The sequence below is a fragment of the Podarcis liolepis genome, assembly GCF_965112155.1.
Source record: "Podarcis liolepis genome assembly, chromosome: 1".
NCBI lineage: Eukaryota > Metazoa > Chordata > Lepidosauria > Squamata > Lacertidae > Podarcis > Podarcis liolepis.
Genome location: NC_139554.1, coordinates 130,587,841 through 130,609,733, shown reverse-complemented (window position 1 = coordinate 130,609,733; position 21,893 = coordinate 130,587,841). Strand labels below are relative to the sequence as shown.

The 21,893-nt window shown below is 45.9% G+C and overlaps 1 protein-coding gene and 1 long non-coding RNA gene across 3 annotated transcripts in view; one reads left to right on the top strand and one right to left on the bottom strand.

Annotated features, from left to right (window-relative positions):
* PARD3B (par-3 family cell polarity regulator beta) overlaps positions 1–21,893 on the top strand; it is a 579,832-nt gene that overhangs the window by 306,940 nt on the left and 250,999 nt on the right. For both annotated transcript variants that reach the window (XM_083472433.1, XM_083472434.1), the window contains 2 exons: positions 6,873–7,079; positions 8,439–8,691. In XM_083472433.1, the coding sequence (XP_083328559.1) occupies positions 6,873–7,079; positions 8,439–8,691 (460 nt within the window). The remainder of the gene's footprint in view (positions 1–6,872; positions 7,080–8,438; positions 8,692–21,893) is intronic.
* LOC310693554 overlaps positions 1–21,893 on the bottom strand; it is a 278,269-nt gene that overhangs the window by 208,833 nt on the left and 47,543 nt on the right. The window contains exon 2 of the long non-coding RNA XR_014519233.1: positions 13,054–13,068. This is a non-coding gene — a long non-coding RNA (uncharacterized lncRNA). The remainder of the gene's footprint in view (positions 1–13,053; positions 13,069–21,893) is intronic.

The window sequence follows — 21,893 nt, the reverse complement described above, 5'->3', positions numbered from 1 at the left end:
GCCGAAGAATTTATGCTTTTGAATTATGGTGCTGGAGGAGACTCTTGAGAGTCCCATGGACTGCATGAAGATCAAACCTCTCCATTCTGAAGGAAATCAGCCCTGAGTGCTCACTGGAAGGACAGATCGTGAAGCTGAGGCTCCAATACTTTGGCCACCTCATGAGAAGAGAAGACTCCCTGGAAAAGACCCTGATGTTGGGAAAGATGGAGGGCACAAGGAGAAGGGGACGACAGAGGATGAGATGGTTGGATAGTGTTCTTGAAGCTACCAGCATGAGTTTGACCAAACTGCTGGAGGCAGTGGAAGACAGGAGTGCCTGGCGTGCTCTGGTTCATGGGGTCACGAAGAGTCGGACACGACTAAACGACTAAACAGCAACAACAAATTGACTTTCATGGGCCTACTCTTACTAGGACAAGCATTTAACACGACCCCAGGGTGTTTTTCAAGTTCACAAATCTTTGCCAGTGTTCGTGAGAATGAGGCGTATTGAGTTTGTGGGTTTTGTAACTCTAGATTCAATATATAGGATGTGGTGGCTGGACAACATGTGGAGTGTTTTGTGGCTGTGCCAATCAAGTGGTCCTTCTACATTTTTGCGGCAATTACATTGAGTTGTTCTGTCCTATTTGTAACCTGTCTGAGCTAGCTGTGAAATCCAAGGATGTGTCAGGCAGAATTGATAAACCAGGGATACCTGATCACAGCCATCTGCCCATATTAGCGCACCGAGAATGATAAATTCAATAAATAAATAATTATCCTTGAGTTGCATTTTCAAAGGCAAAAATTACATTTATTTTATAGGAATATAAAATGTCTCCCAAGTGTCAATGCGAACACATGGCAACCATCTATATGCCATATTTTAACGCCACATGTCTTTGTTCTGCCTTCACAAGTTCAAACTTGACTTGATAGATGGAAGATATTCCACAATTGCTCTCCATTCGTCTTAATTTAACCCATTCCGTAGTGCCAAAGCGTTTGCAATAAACACCACCAACCAGATTGGTCAGGGAAAGATCCAATCATGCGCAAAGACAATCTGAGTAGGCTTCCCCTTGCTTCACGTACTGTAATGGTTGCATTATTTATTTTCCTAAATGTATATCCCACTGTTCTTCTGCCTTGGAACTCAAGCCAGCATACATGTGAGTCCCAGCTGTCCACCCACCCAGCCTCAGACAAGCCTCAGGCCTGCTTAGCTTCACCAAGGTGGGAGCTACAGGTGCCTTCAGATGAGACCATGTTGTTGTTGTTTAGTCATGTCCGACTCTTCATGACCCCATGAACCAGAGCACGCCAGGCACTCCTGTCTTCAACTGCCTCCCGCAGTTTGGTCAAACTCATGTTGGTAGCTTCGAGAACACTGTCCAACCATCTCATCCTCTGTCGTCCCCTTATCCTTGTGCCCTCCATCTTTCCCAACATCAGGGTCTTTTCCAGGAAGCCTTCTCTTCTCATGAGGTGGCCAAAGTGTTGGAGCCTCAGCTTCAGGATCTGTCCTTCCAGTGAGCACTCAGGGCTGATTTCCTTCAGAATGGATCGGTTTGATCTTCTTGCAGTCCATGGGACTCCCAAGAGTCTCCTCCAGCACCATAATTCAAAAGCATCAATTCTTCTGTGATCAGCCTTCTTGATAGTCCAGCTCTCACTTCCATGCATCACTACTGGGAGATGAGACCATACAGCCCAAAAGTGATACTCTACTTGGAGTTAGTAGAGTGTGCTTTTAAAACATTTATCAGCATCTTTAAGCTGGTAGTAAAAACATGGTCTCGACTGGGCCCTCCTAGACTTATACAACGAACCAGCATGTCTTTGTTTAAATACCCAACTCTGAACACATCTCAGGTTGCTTCTGATGAGATAGCTTGGTGTGGATCCGAAAAGGTTTCTGGAACATAGAGGTGGATCTTAATTCTCTTCTTGCCACCAGCCCCTGTGGACTCCGAGGCATGGTTTTTCAAAGCAGACCAGATCAGGTGATAATCTGGGGTGCACTGCTTAAGGCTGCAGGTGGGAGCTCACGTCACTGAATGCCCCTCCGTACAAAGAATAAGGTGAAATAAACACTTCCATGCAGAAAAAGTAGCTTGTGTAGCTTAGCAGTGATGTGGTCCAGGCAGGACTCTGGTGAAGAAGTTGAGAGCTCCTTGTCAGCACAATGGACAGGAGGACCCCCAAACGCAGTGGAGCTGGCTTTCCAGTTTGAAGAAGTATGTGAAACAATACCCACTGGGGTCTACAGATAAGATCATTAAGCCTAAAATTCTAAAACTGGAGCGCTGCAGCTTAGTCTTCTCCCTGATGCCAATGTTCTACATCAGAGTTTCCCAAACTGGGGTCTCCAGCTGTTTCTGGACTACAAATCCCATCATCCGTGGCTAGCAGGACCTGCAAGGAGAATTATTCGTTTCTCCTTCCTCTATTTCTCATGAGGTCTCATCATCTTAAGCACACACAGCCACAGACATTGTGTACATGAGTAGTGTTTTCAGTGGTATTTCATTATCGTCTTATCAATCACGCTAGTTTACTTTTGTCCCAATAATAATAATGTTACATTCTGGAAAAAGACATTGCACATGCTCAGAGACACTCTCCTTATTATCCTTATATATCTCAAAAAAATCTCTCTCAAGGATGAGCACGAACACTGAAAGCAGATCTTGAGGCTCAGTCCCAGCTCAGATTAAGCCTGCGAGAGGATCTTATATTTTGAGCTGTGCAGTGATTTTCCTGTCGAAAGCTAGCAATCAAAGCTGTTTTCTCGCTGAAAAGCAGCCTGGCTTTTTCCTCTGCTGATCAGAAAAGCTTTTACTTTATCTGTTTCTTCTTCGGTGATTATGCCCCTCTTTTCTGCTGTTCCTTCCAAGCCTCAAATGTGCCCTGCTCTACTTCTCACTGATGCTTATGCCTTGAATAATTTTAAAGCACCTTTATGTTGCAAGCAAGGCAGTGCTCAAAATCCATTTCAGCAGTTGCTAATTTGGCAATAATGGTAGTCTCCACAATGGCAATTAATGAACAAAGGAAGCTTGCACTTTGTGACCTAGCAACCAGGTTCCCCTTTAAACTGGTTCCTCTCTCCCTCCCTCTCTCCCTCCCTCCCTCTCTCCCTCCCTCCCTCCCTCTCTCTCTCTCTCTCTTGTACACCATTGTACACTAGATGTCATATTCCCCAGAGAACAGCAATGCTAAATTGCTGTGTGTGTTGCTGATCTTTCATCATCTGGTGGCAATGCATACCCATCCCTCCTCTTTCCTGGTTCAGTTAATCACTTTTATTTTAGATAATCTACATTTCCACCCCAGTATTGCTTGATACAGGTTTGATTCACACAAGCAGCCATTTGAAGCTAAACTCTGTACCTCTTGTGGATCCTGCCATTTTATTAATCACCATTTGTATCATTATCATTTGTTTCATATATACAGTGGTAAGGTAAAGGTAAAGGTACCCCTGCCCGTACGGGCCAGTCGTGTCTGACTCTAGGGTTGTGCGCCCATCTCACTTAAGAGGCCGGGGGCCAGCGCTGTCTGGAGACACTTCTGGGTCACGTGGCCAGCGTGACAAAGCTGCTCTGGCGAGCCAGCACCAGCACAGCACACGGAAACGCCGTTTACCTTCCCGCTATAAAGCGGTACCTATTTATCTACTTGCACTTAGGGGTGCTTTCGAACTGCTAGGTGGGCAGGAGCTGGGACTGAAAGACGGGAGCTCACCCCGCCACGGGGATTCGAACCACCGACCATACGATCTGCAAGTCCTAGGCACTCAGGTTTTACCCACAGCGCCACCCGCGTCCCTTGTATACAGTGGTGCCTTGGGTTAAGTACTTAATTCATTCCAGAGGTCCATACTTAACCTGAAACTGTTCTTAACCTGAAGCACCACTTTAGCTAATGGGGCCTCCTGCTGCCGCCGTGCCGCCAGAGTACGATATCTGTTCTCATCCTGAAGCAAAGTTCTTAACCCGAGGTGATATTTCTGGGTTAGCGGAGTCTATAACCTGAAGCGTATGTAACCTGAAGCGTCTGTAACCCGAGGTACCACTGTAACACTGTAACACAAATTATTTGTATGTTTTAAATGACAGAGTGGGGTAGAGGACTTTTCCCCCAGCCATTTCTTCTTCTTCTTCTTCTTCTTTTTCTTCTTCTTCTTCTTCTTCTTCTTCGCATTTCACCACTTTCATTTCATTTGCTAACTGGACACACACACACACACATATAGTGCAGCTTAAAAGTGGTTTAGCACTAATTCAAAGGTTAATTTAAAAATATTGTGCTAAAATAAAACAGTGACCACTACAAGTGGTTATCGTAAGTGTGTATTAAGCTGTGTTTTGTTCACCTGCCCAGGTCAAATCTCTGCCCTTGAAGAAGGGTGGAACAGTAGTTCTAAAGGCAACAGTAGTTCTAAAGGCACCTATGCAAAGTTTTGCTACTCTTCGTTCCTATTCTTCAGAAAATAGTAGGAATTTCTGTGGCCTGAGAATATGACAGTAATTATGAAGTTGTCTGGATGAGCAATCAAAGTAATCCACTTTGTGTGAAAGTGTTCTCGGCAAATCACCACTCATGAACAACCAGAACAGAAGCAAGAATTTCCTACAAAACGTGTTCCTGCTGTAGTTCCACTGTGGACTATGCAGCTCTTGTGCAAAAGGAAGGGACTGGCAGGGAGGAAAGAATGCCTACTGCTCCTCTTTATTAATTTATTTTTTAAAAAAATGCTGTCTCATGAAGTGCGATGAAATGCGTATTAATCAGTATCTTGCTAGAAATATTTATGTTTAATTCATGGAGATCATGCTGATAATTTGATAGCGTAGCACCATGTTTGGCAGGCATAGCTTAGAACTGAGTTATTAAAAACTTTGCAAGGATTCACAGGTTTGCTAATTTTCATCCATATGCTAAAAAGAAAACATTACTCTTGAGAAATAATTATACATTCCCAGAATTCTTTTTTTTTTGTTAGCAGCCAGTACAGAGGTACAGACAAAAGAACATTTGTTTCAAGTCTTGATCTGAAGGTTAGAGAGTGGTTTTTCTTCCCATTGTAGCGTTGGCAGTGGCGTAGCGTGGGTTGTCAGTGCCCGGGGCCACACAGAGGGTGGGAAACGGACTGAGTCATAGCTGTCAACTGTCCTTTATTTGGCGGGAAAGTCCCTTATCCCAGCGCAGTGTTCTGCTGCTGTCCCTTATTGATGATGTCCCTTAAATTTCCCGGGTTTCAAAGAAAGCAGCTCCTCTCCCTCCCTCCCAGGGAGGAGGGAGGCTCCAACTGTGTTGCTTGGCTGCGTTGCTCACCCAATAAGGAGTCTACAAATGACTGGGGGGGTGGAGCTTGCATGCCTTGTGCGATCAAATCGGCTGTGTTGCCTGGGGACTCGCCTTTGCTCAGCGCTTCCCAGCGGAGAGGTGACAGTGGTTTTCCTTGCTGCATCCCCTTTGCTGGGTTGCTGCGCTGTGGGAACCACTGCTTGAGGCTTTGTTTGGCTGCTGGCTGGGCTTTCTGCCTTTGGCTCAGAAGCTGGACATACCTGTCTTCGGAAAATCCCTTATTTTGGCTGCTGATCCCTTATTTTTGAGGCTTCTGGTCCTTTATTTTCAAATCTGTAAGTTGACAGCTATGGACTGAGTACTCATGTGCATTCAACTGCCTAACAGTGTCCCGCGTCACCCAGGTGATTGCAGCCGCAGAGATAAGAAAAGTTGTTCCGTTGTCTGGAGAGGTCACTTCCTGGTTTGCATGGAGAAGCCGTTATCATCGGAGCCCAGTGGTGGAAGCATGCAGCTGTACTGAGGCAGCATTGAAATTTTGCACCCCTAACAATTTTGCACTAGGGGAAACCGCCCCTGTGCCCCACATCCCACGCCACTGAGTGCTGGGCTGGGTAGAGAGGTTAAACTCCTAAGCATGAAAATGGATGCAGTGGGAATTTAAATTGTCTCTGTGTGCTTCTTTTGGGGGGCCACCACCACCACAAATTGGGGCACGGCTAGCAGGGCTTTGTGGGCTATCGGCTCCCCACCCCTGCTTTCGCTGTCAGCTTCAGCTGGCTTAAGGAACTTGACCCACCTTGGCGAAGAGCCATTGGACTTAAACCATGATGGGGCTCAATAATAAACTGCTTTAAAGGCACCTTTTGAGAATTCCCCATCACTTTGCTCATATACTGTTACCTTCCCTGAGTTAATGTTGTGCAGGCCTGCTCCGTAGCTTCTCTCACATAGGTCTTTTCATCTAGCAATTTGTGCTGTGATTCCATCCAGTCTATTTAATCTTCTCTCTCACACACACTCTTCCGGGGGGCTCTAGTCTTGAGAGACACGGCAGTTCCCTCAGTGGCTCAAACAAGCCAACACTGAGGCTTCTGGATATGGGAATGCCAAGTTGCTTGATGCCTGAAGTGCCTCTGTGCCGAAAATGGAGGGTGTAACTTATCTAACAGAAAGGAATTAATGCAAACTTTTTCTTAAAGGGAAAGGCTGAGCAGTAAAAGGGGATTTGCTAACAAATCTCAGTGTAATGGGTTGATGGAGTTAGGATTTCTGTGATTATAACAGGAGAGTGACTTCCTTTGCAAAATCCGTATTCATTCATCTTAGCAAAATAGCTCCTTTTATCCCCTACTCCTTTGGATTGATTCTCTGGAGGGCTCAGAATACTAGTACTGTGTTTGAGTTACATACGTTTTTGGTGTTTTGTTTTTTTTACAAACCTAATGTATTCGATTTAAAAGCCCTGGTTAGTTTAGAGAACAAGAAGTGACTTCCAGTTGTGCAGCTGGAGAATCTAAGGTTTAAAAAGTGTACCAAGTAGTCAAATATTTCTCGGTCTTTTTCTTCAGCATCTTCTGGAAAGGACATTGGTCCCACCCTGGGTTTGAAGAAGTCAAGCTCCCTAGAGAGTCTTCAGACTGCTGTTGCTGAAGTGAAAAAGAATGAGCTTCCTTTCTATAGGCCCAGGCCTCACATGGTTCGTGGCAGAGGATGCAATGAGAGTTTCCGAGCTGCTATTGACAAATCTTATGATGGACCTGAAGATATGGCAGAAGGTATTCTTTACTTCTATTTTCTTCTTCAGAAAGTTTCCATTTCAGTGTCTGTTTCCTCCCAATGCTGGTGGATAATAATAATAATAATAATAATAATAATAATAATAATAATAATAATAATTTATACCCTGCCCATCTGGCTGAGTTTCCCCAGCCACTCTGGGCGGCCCCCAATCAAGTGTTAAAAACAGTACAGCGTTAAATATTAAAAACTTCCCTGAACAGGGCTGCCTTCAGATGTCTTTTAAAGATAGGATAGCTGCTTATTTCCTTGGCATCTGATGGGAGGGTGTTCCATAGGGCGGGCGCCAATACCGAGAAGGCCCTCTGTCTGGTTCCCTGTAACCTCACTTCTCGCAATGAGGGAACTGCCAGAAGGCCCTCGGCGCTGGATCTCAGTGTCCGGGCTGAACGATGGGGGTGGAGATGCTCCTTCAGGTGTATAGGACCGAGGCCGTTTAGGGCTTTAAAGGTCAGCACCAACACTTTGAATTGTGCTCGGAAACGTACTGGATGGTTCCTTGCCATTCCTGCCTCTCTGTGGAATTGGGGAGGGGGGCAATTCCTCAGCAAAGGCCATCATATCATGTTATTGGTATGGGAAGATGGTGGCCTGGTGAAGATGCAGGCCAGGACACCCCCTTCTGGCGCCTTTCCTGGGACGAAGGTCCACAGGGAGGTCATCACCTTCTCTCTCTCCATCTTCCCTTCCCTTCTCCATTCTTTGGAGACTTTGCCTGGTTTAGTACAGTCAGTTTCACAGGCCGCGGAGCCTGTGAAATTGAGTTGTCCTTTCCTCTGTAGGGAAAGTAGATTCCACCTGTGAGAGTAGTGAAGTGCAAGGGTTGGGACAGGTTTGCAAGTGACTAACAATGCATAGGGAGTCTACAAATGTTGCGCTGGAGGTTCCTGGAGGCTGTGATCCTAAGCATCCTTTGAGGGTTTAGGATGGGCAGTGCCCCACCTGTCCTAGTAGACCAGCCTCCACAGGGTTCCATTGCTTTGGTCCACCCTGGACCATATGGTGAGGAACCCTCATAAATAAACAGCATCTCTTGAAGCCACGGCTGTAATTTAGGGGGTGCCTGTTGTCTCAGCCTCAGCTGACCCAGGCAGCTCAATATGTCCCAAGCAGCTTACACAACTTGAATGGATAACCCCATGGATAAACCCATAATGAGTCTTTTATTAATTTGCAACAAAGTCTGACTGAAATCAACTGGCTATGTTTGATAGCCCTTTTTATTTGGTGAACGTATATTATAGGACACCGCACATGAACAACTACCCTGCAATTTCCATGTGTTCATCATAAACACCTCTTGTTTGTACTTATTGATTATCCTTCTCCTCCTGCAGATGGTCCGTCTGATAAAAGCTCTCTCTCGGATCAGGAAGCTCATAACTTTGAATCAGCCCTTCACATGAAGGTTGAGTTAGAGGATGTGGAAGCCAAGGCGAAGAAACACAAGAAGGCAAAAGAAAAAATGAAAGATAAGAATAAAAAAGCAAATCTGAAGCTCAAATCTAAAGCGAAAGAAAAGGACAAGAAGGAAGACAATGAAGATCCAGAAAGAAAAACAAAGAAGAAAGGTTTGGGTGCCATGTTGAGGTAAAATACGTTTTTCTCTCTCCATCAATTAATATTATGCTAGATGGATATTTATTTCTTTATTACCGCCGACTCAATTAATATTATGCTAGATGGATATTTATTTCTTTATTACCGCCGACTCAAGTTAGGAAAATATTCAGATGCTTGGTCCTTCACGCTCGGTGTTCTCTGCACTAAACTTCTAATAGAAGTATTGCCTGACGTTTATGACAGGCATTAAACCTGGAATCATTTTGCATACAGAGTAGGTGCTCCTTCAGGAAAGGAGAGCTTTCCCCAGACAGATTGTAACTGATAGTCTTTCTTCTACAAGCCAAGCACAATATCCACTGAACCACATTGAACCACGTTTGCTATTGACAAAAGGCCACTTTGATTGCTAGTTTCCTTTATTCAGCAATTAAACTCGAAACCAGGAATGCGCGTTTGCAACACAGGCCTCTTAATTCTTTCGATAAAGTTTGTTTCCTAACTTTCTTTCTTTTTTTAGCAAAAAAACAAACCAAGTCACAACAAACAAAGCTGTTTAACTATACAGTGGTACCTCAGGTTAAGTACTTAATTTGTTCCAGAGGTCCGTTCTTAACCTGAAACTGTTCTTAACCTGAAGCACCACTTTAGCTAATGGGGCCTCCTGCTGCTGCCATGCTGCTGAAGCCCGATTTCTGTTCTCATCCTGAAGCAAAGTTCTTAACCTGAGGTACTATTTCTGGGTTAGAAGAGTCTGTAACCTGAAGCGTCTGTAACCTGAAGCGTATGTAACCCGAGGTACCACTGTATAGGATAAACTACATTTAGCCAAATATGGCTTGGCAAAATAATAATAATAATAATAATAATAATAATAATAATAATAATAATAATAATAAATGTCTAAATGTCTGTAAGACCAGAGCTTCTGTGCTCTTCTCTTGAGATGGTGTTCAGTGGATTCGTTGCCATCATGGAAAATAATGTGTCCTATATCAGTAGAAAGAGAAGGGAATCATAGCTAAGCACTGCTATAAGATCTAAGGGCACAGGGAAGCTCAGAGAGGAATGTGCATTCTCTAATTTGACATGAAAGGAAAAGGCGGCGTCTGCCAAAGATGATGGATGTTTTTCGCATCTTGGAAAAGGTTGCATGGGAAGTGTCCTTAAGGAGTTGGTTTCACACAGGTCTTCAGGCTACATGTTTCCCGCTAAGTTCCTTCCTTTTATCAGTGTGCCCTTCACCTTGGAAGAACATTACCAACGATGTTCTATACAGTTGCACTTCCATGCAGAAAGGCTAGGATCCGAAGTGTCCCTTTTGTAACACCAACCATTCTGCAACTCTGAAATGCACGCACACACAGAGTTAGGGACCCTCTTGAGCGGAACCCAGTGACATTTCAATAGGAAGGGGGGGAATTGATTGCCCTAATTCCCAGTACAGTGGTGCCTCGCAAGACGAAAAGAATCCGTTCTGTGATCCGTTCGTCTAGCGGTTTTTTCGTCTTGCGAAGCAAGCCCATTGACGGATTAGCGGATTAGCGCTATTAGCGGCTTTTAGCGTCTTATCAGCTTATCGGATCAGCTGATAAGCAGCTTAGCGGTTTAGAAAAGGGGGGGAGGGGAAAAAACCTGCAGGAACTCGCAAGACATTTTCGTCTTGCGAAGCAAGCCCATAGGAGATTCGTTTTGCAAAGCACCTCCAAAACGGAAAACTCTTTCGTCTAGCAAGTTTTCCGTCTTGCGAGGCATTCGTCTTGCGGGGCACCACTGTAGTTCTTCTATGTCAGTCACGTCCAACTCCCAAGAGACTGCGATCTACTCCCAGTTTTAAAAAAAACCTGGCAGTGATCTACCCATTGTCATTGGAGGGAGGAGGAACGTGGGGGTGTGGAAGGAGAGGTTGTTGAGCTTTTCGGGGGGTAGGACTGACCAAACTTGTTGAGCTTTTGATTTTGGGGGGAGGAGAGACCAGAGCAGTGGCGGAGGAACCCTCTCCAGCACCCAGGGTGGGATGCCGAGGGGCGGGGCAGCCCGTACGGAGTGCGCATGAGCAGCAACTGTACGGGATGCCACACATGCGCACTCCATATGGGATGCCGCACATGCGCAGTCCGTATGGACTGCTGCTCTCGCGCAGCAGCTGTATGGGCTGCCACTTGTACAGCGACCGTATGGGCTGCCGCGTGAGCGGCAACCCGCACAGAGTCCGTGTGTGTGGCGGCCCATATGGACTGCACATGTGCGGCATCCCGTATGCACTAATGCATTTGTGCAGCATCCCATATGGAGTGTGCATGCGTGGCAGCCCATATGATTGCTATTTGAGAGGCAGCCCGTACAGACACCCGTATGGATGGCGCATGAGAGTGGCAGCCTGTACGGTTGCCTTGCAAGAGTGGCAGCCCGTACGGACACCATGTGAGCGGCACTCATATGGACTGCATGCGCCCTCGGCCGCTCTACAGCTGGGGGGAGGCAGGGGCCATCTTGTCACCCCGACCCCCAGGGGCGGCCAGCCCCCTCTGCCCCCCACTTCGTACGCCCATGTACCAGAGTTGTGGAGCTTTTCTAAAGGGAAATGCTATACATCACTAACTGGAAAATCAACATCAAACACACGCACACACCGAAATAGACAGTCATCGTATCCACAATCAACTTCAGCAAGCGCCAAATGACTGCCCACATGACGCGACATAGAGAAGTGTGAGGGGAACACATTCCTTCCCTGTTTCCCCACCCCAAGCGATCGATAAGGATCCCATGATCTACCAGGATCACCCAGGATCTACCTGTTGATCCCGTTCGACTGGTTGAACATGTCTGTTCTATGTGAATGGGCATCTCAGGATGCTTGCTGTATAAAATGCTCAGCATTTCAGACATGGAGTTTGTGTTTCTAAATCTCGCCGTTACTCTGCTTTCTGGGTGAGCATTTCATTTCCTCCCACTGCGAAGCATCGAGCTGATTCTCTGCCTTTCTTTGGGGCACTGTATTGTAGACAATCTGCGCATGGCCATGGGCATGACCGTAAAACAGTGTTCTCCCACTGGGAGCATGGTGCTAGGTTTCATCTGGTGACCCAGAGTGTAGAGAAAGTACTGGAGATTACTGCACAGATGCTCTCTGGGTTTTGTGTTACGAAGTCTCTGCTTCTTCTGCATCCTCACATTTAGTTGATTCACTTCTCTCCAGCTTTATTGGTGAGCCGATCAAATTTTTCTCTCCGGTATCTGCTTATAACTCTGCTCACTTGCACTCCCTAAGCCTCTGGCATGATTTATTCTTTCTGAATGGTCAACTGTGATCCACATTTTATACAGCAAATGTTTGCCGTACATGTCAACAGCGCTGTTTTGCTAGAAGATGAGGTGCCAGAACTCACTATGAACACCTCCCTCTTAGAATGGCAATGGTGCCCATCTGAGAGGTGCCAGAACTGAGTTCCGGTTGTAAAAGGGTGTTAAGTACAAAAGGGCAACGTGGTACTTCAGATGGCTCCAACCACTGATAAAAGCAAACATGAGGACTTTGAAAATGCACAGAGAGAAGGGGCTCAAGCCTTTAGAGTAACCCAGACAGTTAGAAGTGTTTCCTGGTACTGTGCTCAACGACTTTGGCACACACAAAAATCACTTTTTGAAATATGGCAGCCCCAGCTTATCAAGTTTCTAAGGTAAAGGTAAAGGGACCCCTGACCATTAGGTCCAGTCGTGACGGACACTGGGGTTGTGGCGCTCATCTCGCTTTATTGGTCGAGGGAGCCGACGTACATCTTCTGGGTCATGTGGCCAGCATGACTAAGCCGCTTCTGGCGAACCAGAGCAGGGCACGGAAACACCGTTTAGCTTCCCGCCAGAGCGGTACCTATTTATCTACTTGCACTTTGACGTGCTTTCGAACTGCTAGGTTGGCAGGAGCAGGGACCGAGCAACGGGAGCTCACCCCGTCGCGGGGATTCGAACCGGCGACCTTCTGATCGGCAAGCCCTAGGCTCTGTGGTTTAACCCACAGCTCCACCCATGTCCCATCAAGTTTCTAGAGCCTTACAAATGAGTGGAGTTACAGGCTCTGGACTCTGCTTTGAAATAGATTTTGCTTCCTTGCTAAAAGTTTTTGTAGCTTTTGTGAAGCTGAATGTGTGGTGTGTCGATGTCCCCTACCTCGAAACACCATTATACAAATCACGCTGTGACAACCATGTAAAATGCATGTTGTGTTTCTACTTAGCAAAGCAGGAACTTTAATCTTCCAATTCTTATGACAACCCCATCCGACGCAATTTGGGTCAGTGTGAAGACGGTAATCCGTTTGTCACTTTCTGAGTACTTAACTGCGCTTAACGCAGTGCTTGCTCATCCAAAAGGGTATTATGTGAAAGCATATTCTCGAGTTTGCTGAATTGGATGATGGGTATTAAGTTCTTAATTTGTGGCCTAGTTAGTCTAGTTGCTTGACCTGAAATCATCTCAGCCTGTGTGTTTCCCTTGCTGCAAAGCCAAAGCTTTGACTTCATTTTTTAAATTAAGTTAAATAAAAGCTAGACCTTTTAAATCACCGAGAGAAAACGGCATCTGTCACGGTGCCCTGTTGCTCTGTGGCCTGATCCCAGAGCAGTTGTTAGAGTCATGGTGTATAATAAATGTAATGTGACTGTAGCCCTGCTATTACCTTTTCCAGATAGTGGTTGTAAAAATCCTGGGTTTACCCTTCACTTTTTATGGGTATGAAGGTAAGTTAGCTAATGGACTGCAGCCATACCAATGAAATTTTTAATAGCTAGCTCCCTATAGGCAGCCAATAGGCTGGAGTCATGATGTTTGGGTTTTATAAAGTACAGCCCAACTGTATATCTGGCATATTCGGTGGAGAAAAGAAGGAAAGCCATGTATGTGTAATGCAGGGCTCCAGACCTCGTATTATGTTTCCATAGTATATTCGAAATGACATTAGCGTAGCACCGTCTCTCTTTCCACAATTGAATTAACCTGAATATGTTTGTGGCGATGGTGGCTTTTCTGGGGCAGCATTGATAAACAGCCCTGACACATAGCAGAGGGGTATTTCAGTGGAAAACAATTTTCTGTAATGTGTTACTCAGTTAAGTGTGCAGGAACAATTAATATAGTGTCTAATATGAGTTGTACCCACTCTTTTCTTCTTTGGAAATATTACATTTTCCTACTCACAATCTTAGAGTACAGTGGTACCTCAGGTTAAGTACTTAATTTGTTCCGGAGGTCCGTTCTTAACCTGAAACTGTTCTTAACCTGAAGCACCACTTTCGCTAATGGGGCCTCCTGCTGCCGCCGTGCCGCCGGAGCACAATTTCTGTTCTCATACCGAAGCAAAGTTCTTAACCTGAAGCACTATTTCTGGGTTAGCGGAGTCTGTAACCTGAAGCGTATGTAACCCGAGGTACCACTGTGTTTACTTTCCCTTTCAGGGTGTGAAGGTAGTAGCTGTTGTTTGTCTAAATGATTTGCTAGTGTTGCTTTGAGCTAAGCACCTGATTCCCCCCCCCCCCATTTCAGTTAGAAGAGAAGAAACATTTTCATTATCAAATGAAGTCCCTTTTTTCACCTCTTACTTTTTTATGGCCAGCAGTGTTGCCTCTGTAATAGTAAGGTAGAATAATAGTCATCCTTTGGCTTAAACTAACCCCCTGCTTTTACAGCCCTCAGCCAAGAGGGACGCAGCAGCCATGAGCTGGTTTTTGCGGTTCTTTGTGTGCCTTAGCACATTGTCACAGGTCATCGGTGCTGTTGTTTCTTTGGAAGTGTGCCAGTCACCACTGGATATGCTGTTCGCAGTACCTGTCCCTGCCCTCAATATTAAATTCCCCACTTCCTTCATATGGGTGATACATATGGGTGATCACCAGTGTCAAAGCAATGATTCTTCAACATCAGCTTCATTGGACTGGTCATGTTGTGCAGATGCCTATTATTGTCTTCCAAAGCAACTACTCTATTCTGAACTTAAAAATGGAAAACGTAATGCTGGTGGTCAACAAAAGAGGTTTAAAGACTGCATCAAGGCCAATCTTAAAAGTAGTGTGAACACTAACAATTGGGAAACACTTGCCTGCAAGCACTCCAACTGGAGAAGAGCCTTTACCAAAGGAGCCGTGGGCTTTGAAGACACTCAAACTCAGGACGCAAGGGAGAAATGTGCTAAGAGGAAGGCACGCTTGGGAAATCCACACCGTGATCAACTCCCACCCGGAAACCAATGTCCCCATTGTGGAAGGACGTGTGGGTCCAGAATTGGCCTCCATAGTCACTTATGGACTCATTGTTAAAACCGTGTTTATGGCAAACAATCTTAGTCGGCTACGAGTGATCGCCAAAGAAGAAGACATAAAAAGGTAAAGGACCCCCGACAGTTAAGTCCAGTTGCAGACGACTCTGTGGTTGTGGCGCTAATCTCGCTTTACTGGCCGAGGGAGCCGGCATTTGTCCGCAGACAGTTTTTCCGGGCCATGTGGCCAGCATGACTAAGCCACTTGTGGTGAAACCAGAGCAGCGCATGTAAACGCCGTTGACCTTCCCGCCAGAGTGGTACCTATTTACCTACTTGCACTTTTTGCCATGCTTTCGAACTGCTAGGTTGACAGGAGCTGGGACTGAGCAACGGGAGCTCACCCAATCACAGGGATTCGAATTGCCGACCTTTTGATCAGCAAACCCAGAGTCTCAGTGGTTTAGACCACAGCGCCACCCACGTTCATCCAAATTCAGTGTTTGGTGCCTTTCCTAGCCAGGTTTGTGTTGATAGTCAAAGCTCTGAGCAGCTTGGTTCCAAGATAACCTAAGGAACCCCTGAGCCTTTTATACCTGCTCAGTCACTGAGACCACCTCTTCCCCGTGTTACAGAGCGTAGAGTGGCCTCCCCTTAAAGTCAGGTATTCGGTGTGGCTGGTCCCATGGTGAGGAAACTTCTTCGAGCAGCGATTCAGAAGACCAACCTTACTGCTAACATTCAGGCATCTCTTGAAAACTTTTTGTATGTCAGTAGGCCTACACCTCTGTGTAAAGCATTCATTATTGACCCAGTCATTTTAATGATACTGGTTTTAATCATTTTGGTTTTCCCCCTATAATGCTTTATTGAGCCTAAAAAGAAGTAACTGTTAGGATATTTCCGTTCCACCTTAAAGGGAGCAGGCTTTGTGAGTAACAGAGTCTGCGCATGTCCTAGTCACAGGATGTTTATGTTCTTGCTGAGATTCCTTTCGTTTTCTCAGTTGGCCGAAGATGCTGACACAGAACGGTCACGTTTTCTTTTGTTCTGTTAAACGCTAATAAAGTCTGTAAATTATGCTCTTCTGCGGTGCAAGCTTTTGGCTGTGTTTCTGCTGATAAACAGTGTACACCCAGCCCTGGAATGTGGCTAGGAATTTCCAGAGGCTTCGTGTCGCTAACTGCTGGATCTGCCTGTCTACGGGAGGCCGATGGATCGTCCAGAACTCCGGCTTGGGGGCTCATGATGGACACTATCTCCCTGGCAGTTTCCCAACAACAAGGTTTCGGGCCCAGATTCACGGCACCTACAGGAGAGTAAAGCTGCAACAGACTGCGTTTGAGAGGTATGAAGGGGGGAAAAGCAAAAGGGACGCTTTTTCTGTTATACCTCGGCAAAGAGCCTTTGATCTCCGGCAAGGCTAAATTGGCCTGGGAGCTGAGCCAAAGAGTTCGTGATTAATGAGCTGCCAAGATAAGGGGTCTTTGAAGGCATAGGGCTCACGGCTAAAGTAAAAGCTGGAATGGAGTTTTTCCAAGCTTCTGGAAATGCTGAATCCCCTAAGTTGGATGGGCAGAATTATGAACCCTGGGCAAAATGGTGTGAATCTTTGCTGCGTCAGTTTGGGGTCTGGCATGTTGTTTCTGAAGCCCCCCCAGTTCCTCTGACAGAGAGATGGAAATCGCAGAATTCGAAAGCGATTGACGTAATAGTCCTATCCGTATCTCTTGAGGAAATTAAGACGCTGGCTGGCAACACCACTGCACGTGGAATGTGGTCTGCTTTAATGAGAGCTCACAAACAAATAATCCCAGCCCAGAGTTTGACTGCATCGGAGGTCCTAGCTATTTCCCAGAATGCGAATGAGTGCAGGGATGCTGAGGGCACCGGTTGCAAGCTGCAGGGGGAGCTGACCGTCACGTCATCCCAGGCAGCATTCCAGCCTCCAGGGGGAGCCAAGGAGTCGGCAGCTGAGAGCTCTGTTTCTCATGGGAACCAAGGCCATCGCCTTTGCAGAGGCCGGAAAGGCAAAGGTAAACAGAGCCACAGGCAGACACCTGCAGATGGCCAGGAGCAGAGGGAGGGTGAAGAGCCCGCGCAAGGGAAAAACAAAGCGTTGTTTACTGGCACAGCTTCACCAAAGGCTAAAGGCACGTCTGCAGATGGCCAGAAGCAGGGGGGCGAGCTGCAAAAGCCCACGTCAGTGGAAAGCAAGGTTTTGCTTGCTGGCACAGCTTCACCAAAGGCTAAAGGCACGTCTGGTGGCCAGGAGCAGCAGGGGGGCAAGCTGCAAAAGGGTTTGCTTGCTGTAAAGACTGCTCCAACTGCCAAAGGCAGGTTTATTGTGGACTCAGGTGCCAGCCGCCACGTTTCCAAGGACAGGCATCTCTTTATCTCCTTCAAGCCTCAGGAAGGTGAGATCCACCTGGCTGATGGAAGGACGTTGCAAATTGCAGGAGAAGGGACTGTGAAACTTGCAAGTCTGCACACAACCATCAGCGGTGTACTGTATGTTCCAGGAGCTGCGAGCAACTTGTTGAGCGTCCCACAGCTTACTGGGCGTGGTTTTCAGATTTCCTTCAAGAGGAGCGTCTGTGTCATCAGTAAAGGCAAAGAGGACTATTTGCATGCAAAGTTTATGGATGGTTTGTTCCATATAACTTATGATGACACTGTTGTTGTATCTAATGCTGATTCTTGTTGTGTTGCACAAACTAACAAAGTTCTTCATGCAGGTTGCATTCACGATGCGCATCGAAGGTTTTGTCACCTCTCTTGGAAGGCACTGGCCAAGATGCCAGAGGTGGTTGAAGGTTTGAACATCAAACCTTGTAAATTTCACATGAAATGTGTATCTTGTGCAGAGAACAAGGTGAAGGTTGCTCCAAAAGGCAAGGAGTCTAGCAGGCAGGCTTCCAAGCCCTACCAGCTAGTGCATGCGGACCTGGTTGGTCCACTAGCGCCCTCTATAGGAGGAGCAAGGTACTTCATGATTCTGATTGATTCTTTTTCTAGGTACATTCATGTGTATTTGCTCGAACAGAAATCGCAAGCGTTTCCAAAGTTTAAGGAATTCTGTGCTTGGTTGGAGAATGTGCACAGTAAACGTATTTCTTGTTTGTTTACTGATCGGGGCGGGGAGTTTACTTCTCAGCAGTTTGAAGCTTTCCTGACTGAGAAGGGAATCCAGCATGACATGTCAACGCCCAGATCGCCATGGATGAATGGGCTTGCGGAGAGAGCAAATCAAACATTGCTGCAAGGAATCAAAACCTTGTTGCATGATGCCAATCTCCCTGATAAGTTTTGGGGGGAAGCTCTGGGGAATTTGGTTTATACCGTTAATCGCAGATTGTCATCACCCATTGGTTGTACCCCCTATGAGAAGATGTTTGGTAAGAAACCCAACACCAAACACATGAGGATTTTTGGTTCGGACATGTGGGTACGCACACAACAAACCAACAAGCTTGGGAAGCGTGGGGCACATGGTTTGTTCATGGGGTACGAAAAAGGTGCATACAGGGTGTGGATGACTGACTCTAAGTCCATAAAGTTCACAAGGAGTGTTGAGTACAATCCTAAGTGGGGGGGAAATGTGGGAATTTTCCAGAGTTACCCAGAGGAGGATGAAGGTGATGTCAAGCAAGCAGCTAAAGCTGCTGATGCTGCTGATGATGATGAGGATGAGGATGAGGATGATGATGATGATCAGAGTTCGGATTCCAGTTCAGTGGGTGGCGCTGCTGCTGGTGTCAGTGACAGTGATGACACAGCAGACTACAAGAGCGCACAGGCCTCAGTCAGACCATCTGATGCGTCTGACAATGAACTGGAAGAACCACTGTTCACCATTGGTCACTTTTCTCCTAAGAAAGAGGAGATGAGTCCAGAAGACTTGCGTCTAGTACGCAGATCTGAAAGGGCGACCAAGGGCAGACCTCCAAAGAGGTATGCTGATGAGTTTGCTAAGACAGCAACTGCTGTACTTAGTAGCTCAGAGAAGGTGTGGGAACCTTCAAGCTTCAAAGAGGTTCAGGAGTTAACCTCTAAAGATGCTGAGCCTTGGCTTAATGCCATGAAGGCTGAAGTTGATTCCTTGAACAGGAACCAAACTTGGGAATTGGTACCGGTAGTCCCAGGAATGAGACTGGTTGGCAGCAAATGGGTCTTCAAGGCCAAGACAGACCAGAATGGCAAGGTAGTCAGACACAAAGCCAGATTGGTTGCCAGAGGTTTTTCACAGGTACCAGGACAGGATTACCACGAGACCTACTCACCCACAGTCAAATATGAGAGCATTCGGCTGATGCTCAAGGTCGCTGCGGAGGAGAAACTGCATGTTTCCCACCACGACATTAATACAGCTTTTTTGTACGGGATTTTGAATGAACAGCTGTTCATGCTTCCACCTGATGGGATGGAGATACAGAAGGGTATGGTCTGTAAACTGCGGAAATCCTTATATGGTCTCAAGCAGAGTGCCAGGTGTTGGAACACAAAACTCACTGAGACATTGCTTTCTCTAGGTTTTCACCAGGGCAAAGCTGATCCATGTGTGTTTGTCAAGGAGGAGGGGCAAAACAAACTGTATTGTTTATGTTTTGTTGATGATCTTCTGATGTTTTGGAAGAATCAGGCTTTTTATCAAAGCACCCTAGCTCAGCTGAAGGAGCACTTTGACATGAAGGATCTTGGTGAGGTATCCAACTATCTTTCTCTGCAGGTGGAGAGGGACCAAGCAGGTAATTTTCTGGTACACCAAACACAGAAAATTGCTGATGTATTAACCAGGTTGAATTTGGTTGATGCAAACCCAGCAGACACACCGATGGTGACAGGTTACCAGGTAGACAGTGCTGCTGAAGCGTTTTCTGACACAACGCTATACAGATGCATTCTAGGCAAACTGAATTTCATTGCCAGATGTTCAAGACCTGACATTGCTGTAAGCTGTAATTTGCTTAGCAGACATGCCAACAATCCTACGGTTCAGGATTGGAAAGCTCTGAAGCGCATAGCTCGCTATTTGAAAGGGACTATGCACTACAGGCTGAGGTTCACCAGTCAGAAGACTGGAGGTCTTGAAATCTTTGCAGATGCAAGTTTTGGAAGTGACACCACGGATGGTACAAGCACTTCTGGTGTGTGCTACATGTACAACCACTGCCTGTTTGACTGGTTGTGCAAGAAGCAAACAACAGTGAGCCTAAGTTCCTGTGAAGCAGAACTCAATGCTCTGTCATTTTCACTCATGGATTGTGAATGGTTGATGCAACTGTTTAAGGACATCAGGGTGTCTGTGAAATGTCCTATACAAGTGTATCAAGACAATAGATCGTGTTTGGCTTTGCTGAACTCCGAGAGTTGCAAGCAGAGAACCAAGTACTTGCAGATTAAGCTACATCGTGCAAGAGAGTGTATTCAGAAAGGACTGATTCAGGTGTCCTACATGGCAGGAAATGAAATTCCTGCTGATCTGTTGTCTAAGGTTGTTAACAAAGAACAACATAAGGTTTATGTACAAAGGTTGCAATTGAGTGAACCACAGGTACAACAGGTTACACGGAAAGGGGGAGGATGTTAGGATATTTCCGTTCCACCTTAAAGGGAGCAGGCTTTGTGAGTAACAGAGTCTGCGCATGTCCTAGTCACAGGATGTTTATGTTCTTGCTGAGATTCCTTTCGTTTTCTCAGTTGGCCGAAGATGCTGACACAGAACGGTCACGTTTTCTTTTGTTCTGTTAAACGCTAATAAAGTCTGTAAATTATGCTCTTCTGCGGTGCAAGCTTTTGGCTGTGTTTCTGCTGATAAACAGTGTACACCCAGCCCTGGAATGTGGCTAGGAATTTCCAGAGGCTTCGTGTCGCTAACTGCTGGATCTGCCTGTCTACGGGAGGCCGATGGATCGTCCAGAACTCCGGCTTGGGGGCTCATGATGGACACTATCTCCCTGGCAGTTTCCCAACAACAACAAACAAAAGGGTTGTCCAAAAGAAAGGAAAGAAAATGGCAATATTTGTTACATCACATCACAATACGTTCTTCTTAAGTTTCTAGCGATTTCCTGCCACCCCCTCATGTATCTACCGCTTAGTCTATCTAGCACACTATTTATTTTCATTTTCTTATGCTAATTTTCAGCAGTATTGTATTCTCTTGTAATTATCCATCATACCACAGAAGTCATTCAAAGCCTGCCACTGACGTCATATTATTACAGTAATCCTTGAGATACTTTTTGTACAGTGGTGCCTCGCAAGACGAAAATAATCCGTTCTGTGATTCTCTTCGTCTAGCGGTTTTTTCATCTTGCAAAGCAAGCCCATTGACGGATTAGCGGATTAGCGCTATTAGCGGCTTTTAGCGTCTTATCTGCTGATCGGATCAGCTGATAAGCGGCTTAGCGGCTTAGAAAAAGGGGGGGGACCTGCAGGAACTCGCAAGACATTGTCGTCTTGTGAAGCAAGCCCATAGGAAATTTGTTTTGCGAAGCACCTCCAAAACGGAAAACTCTTTCGTCTAGCGAGTTTTCCATCTTGCGAGGCATTCGTCTTGCGGGGCACCACTGTACATGAAACATAAAATTACACAAACAACAAATTTATGTTTCATTGTATATGTATTGCTGTGCACCACTCTGATATTTTATAACATGGTGGTTTAGCCATACTTCTATAAACAAAAATAAATAAATAGATTCCGGGATCCCATACTGGGAACCATTGGCCAATACATGTGTGCAAGAACCAGTCATGTCCAGAAAAGGATCCACTCACAAAAGTGTAGGGTGTTTTTTAATCTTTGCATGTATTCATGCATGTGTGTGTGTGTGTGTGTGTACTCTTTTTTTTTCTGAATCCAGTGGTGCATTAGTTTTTTTAGTACCACTTAATGTAGGTGGGAAAGTGATGGGAATAAATGCATACATTGGTACTGCAAAGGGAAGACTAAATTATAAACAGAAGCTGTTTA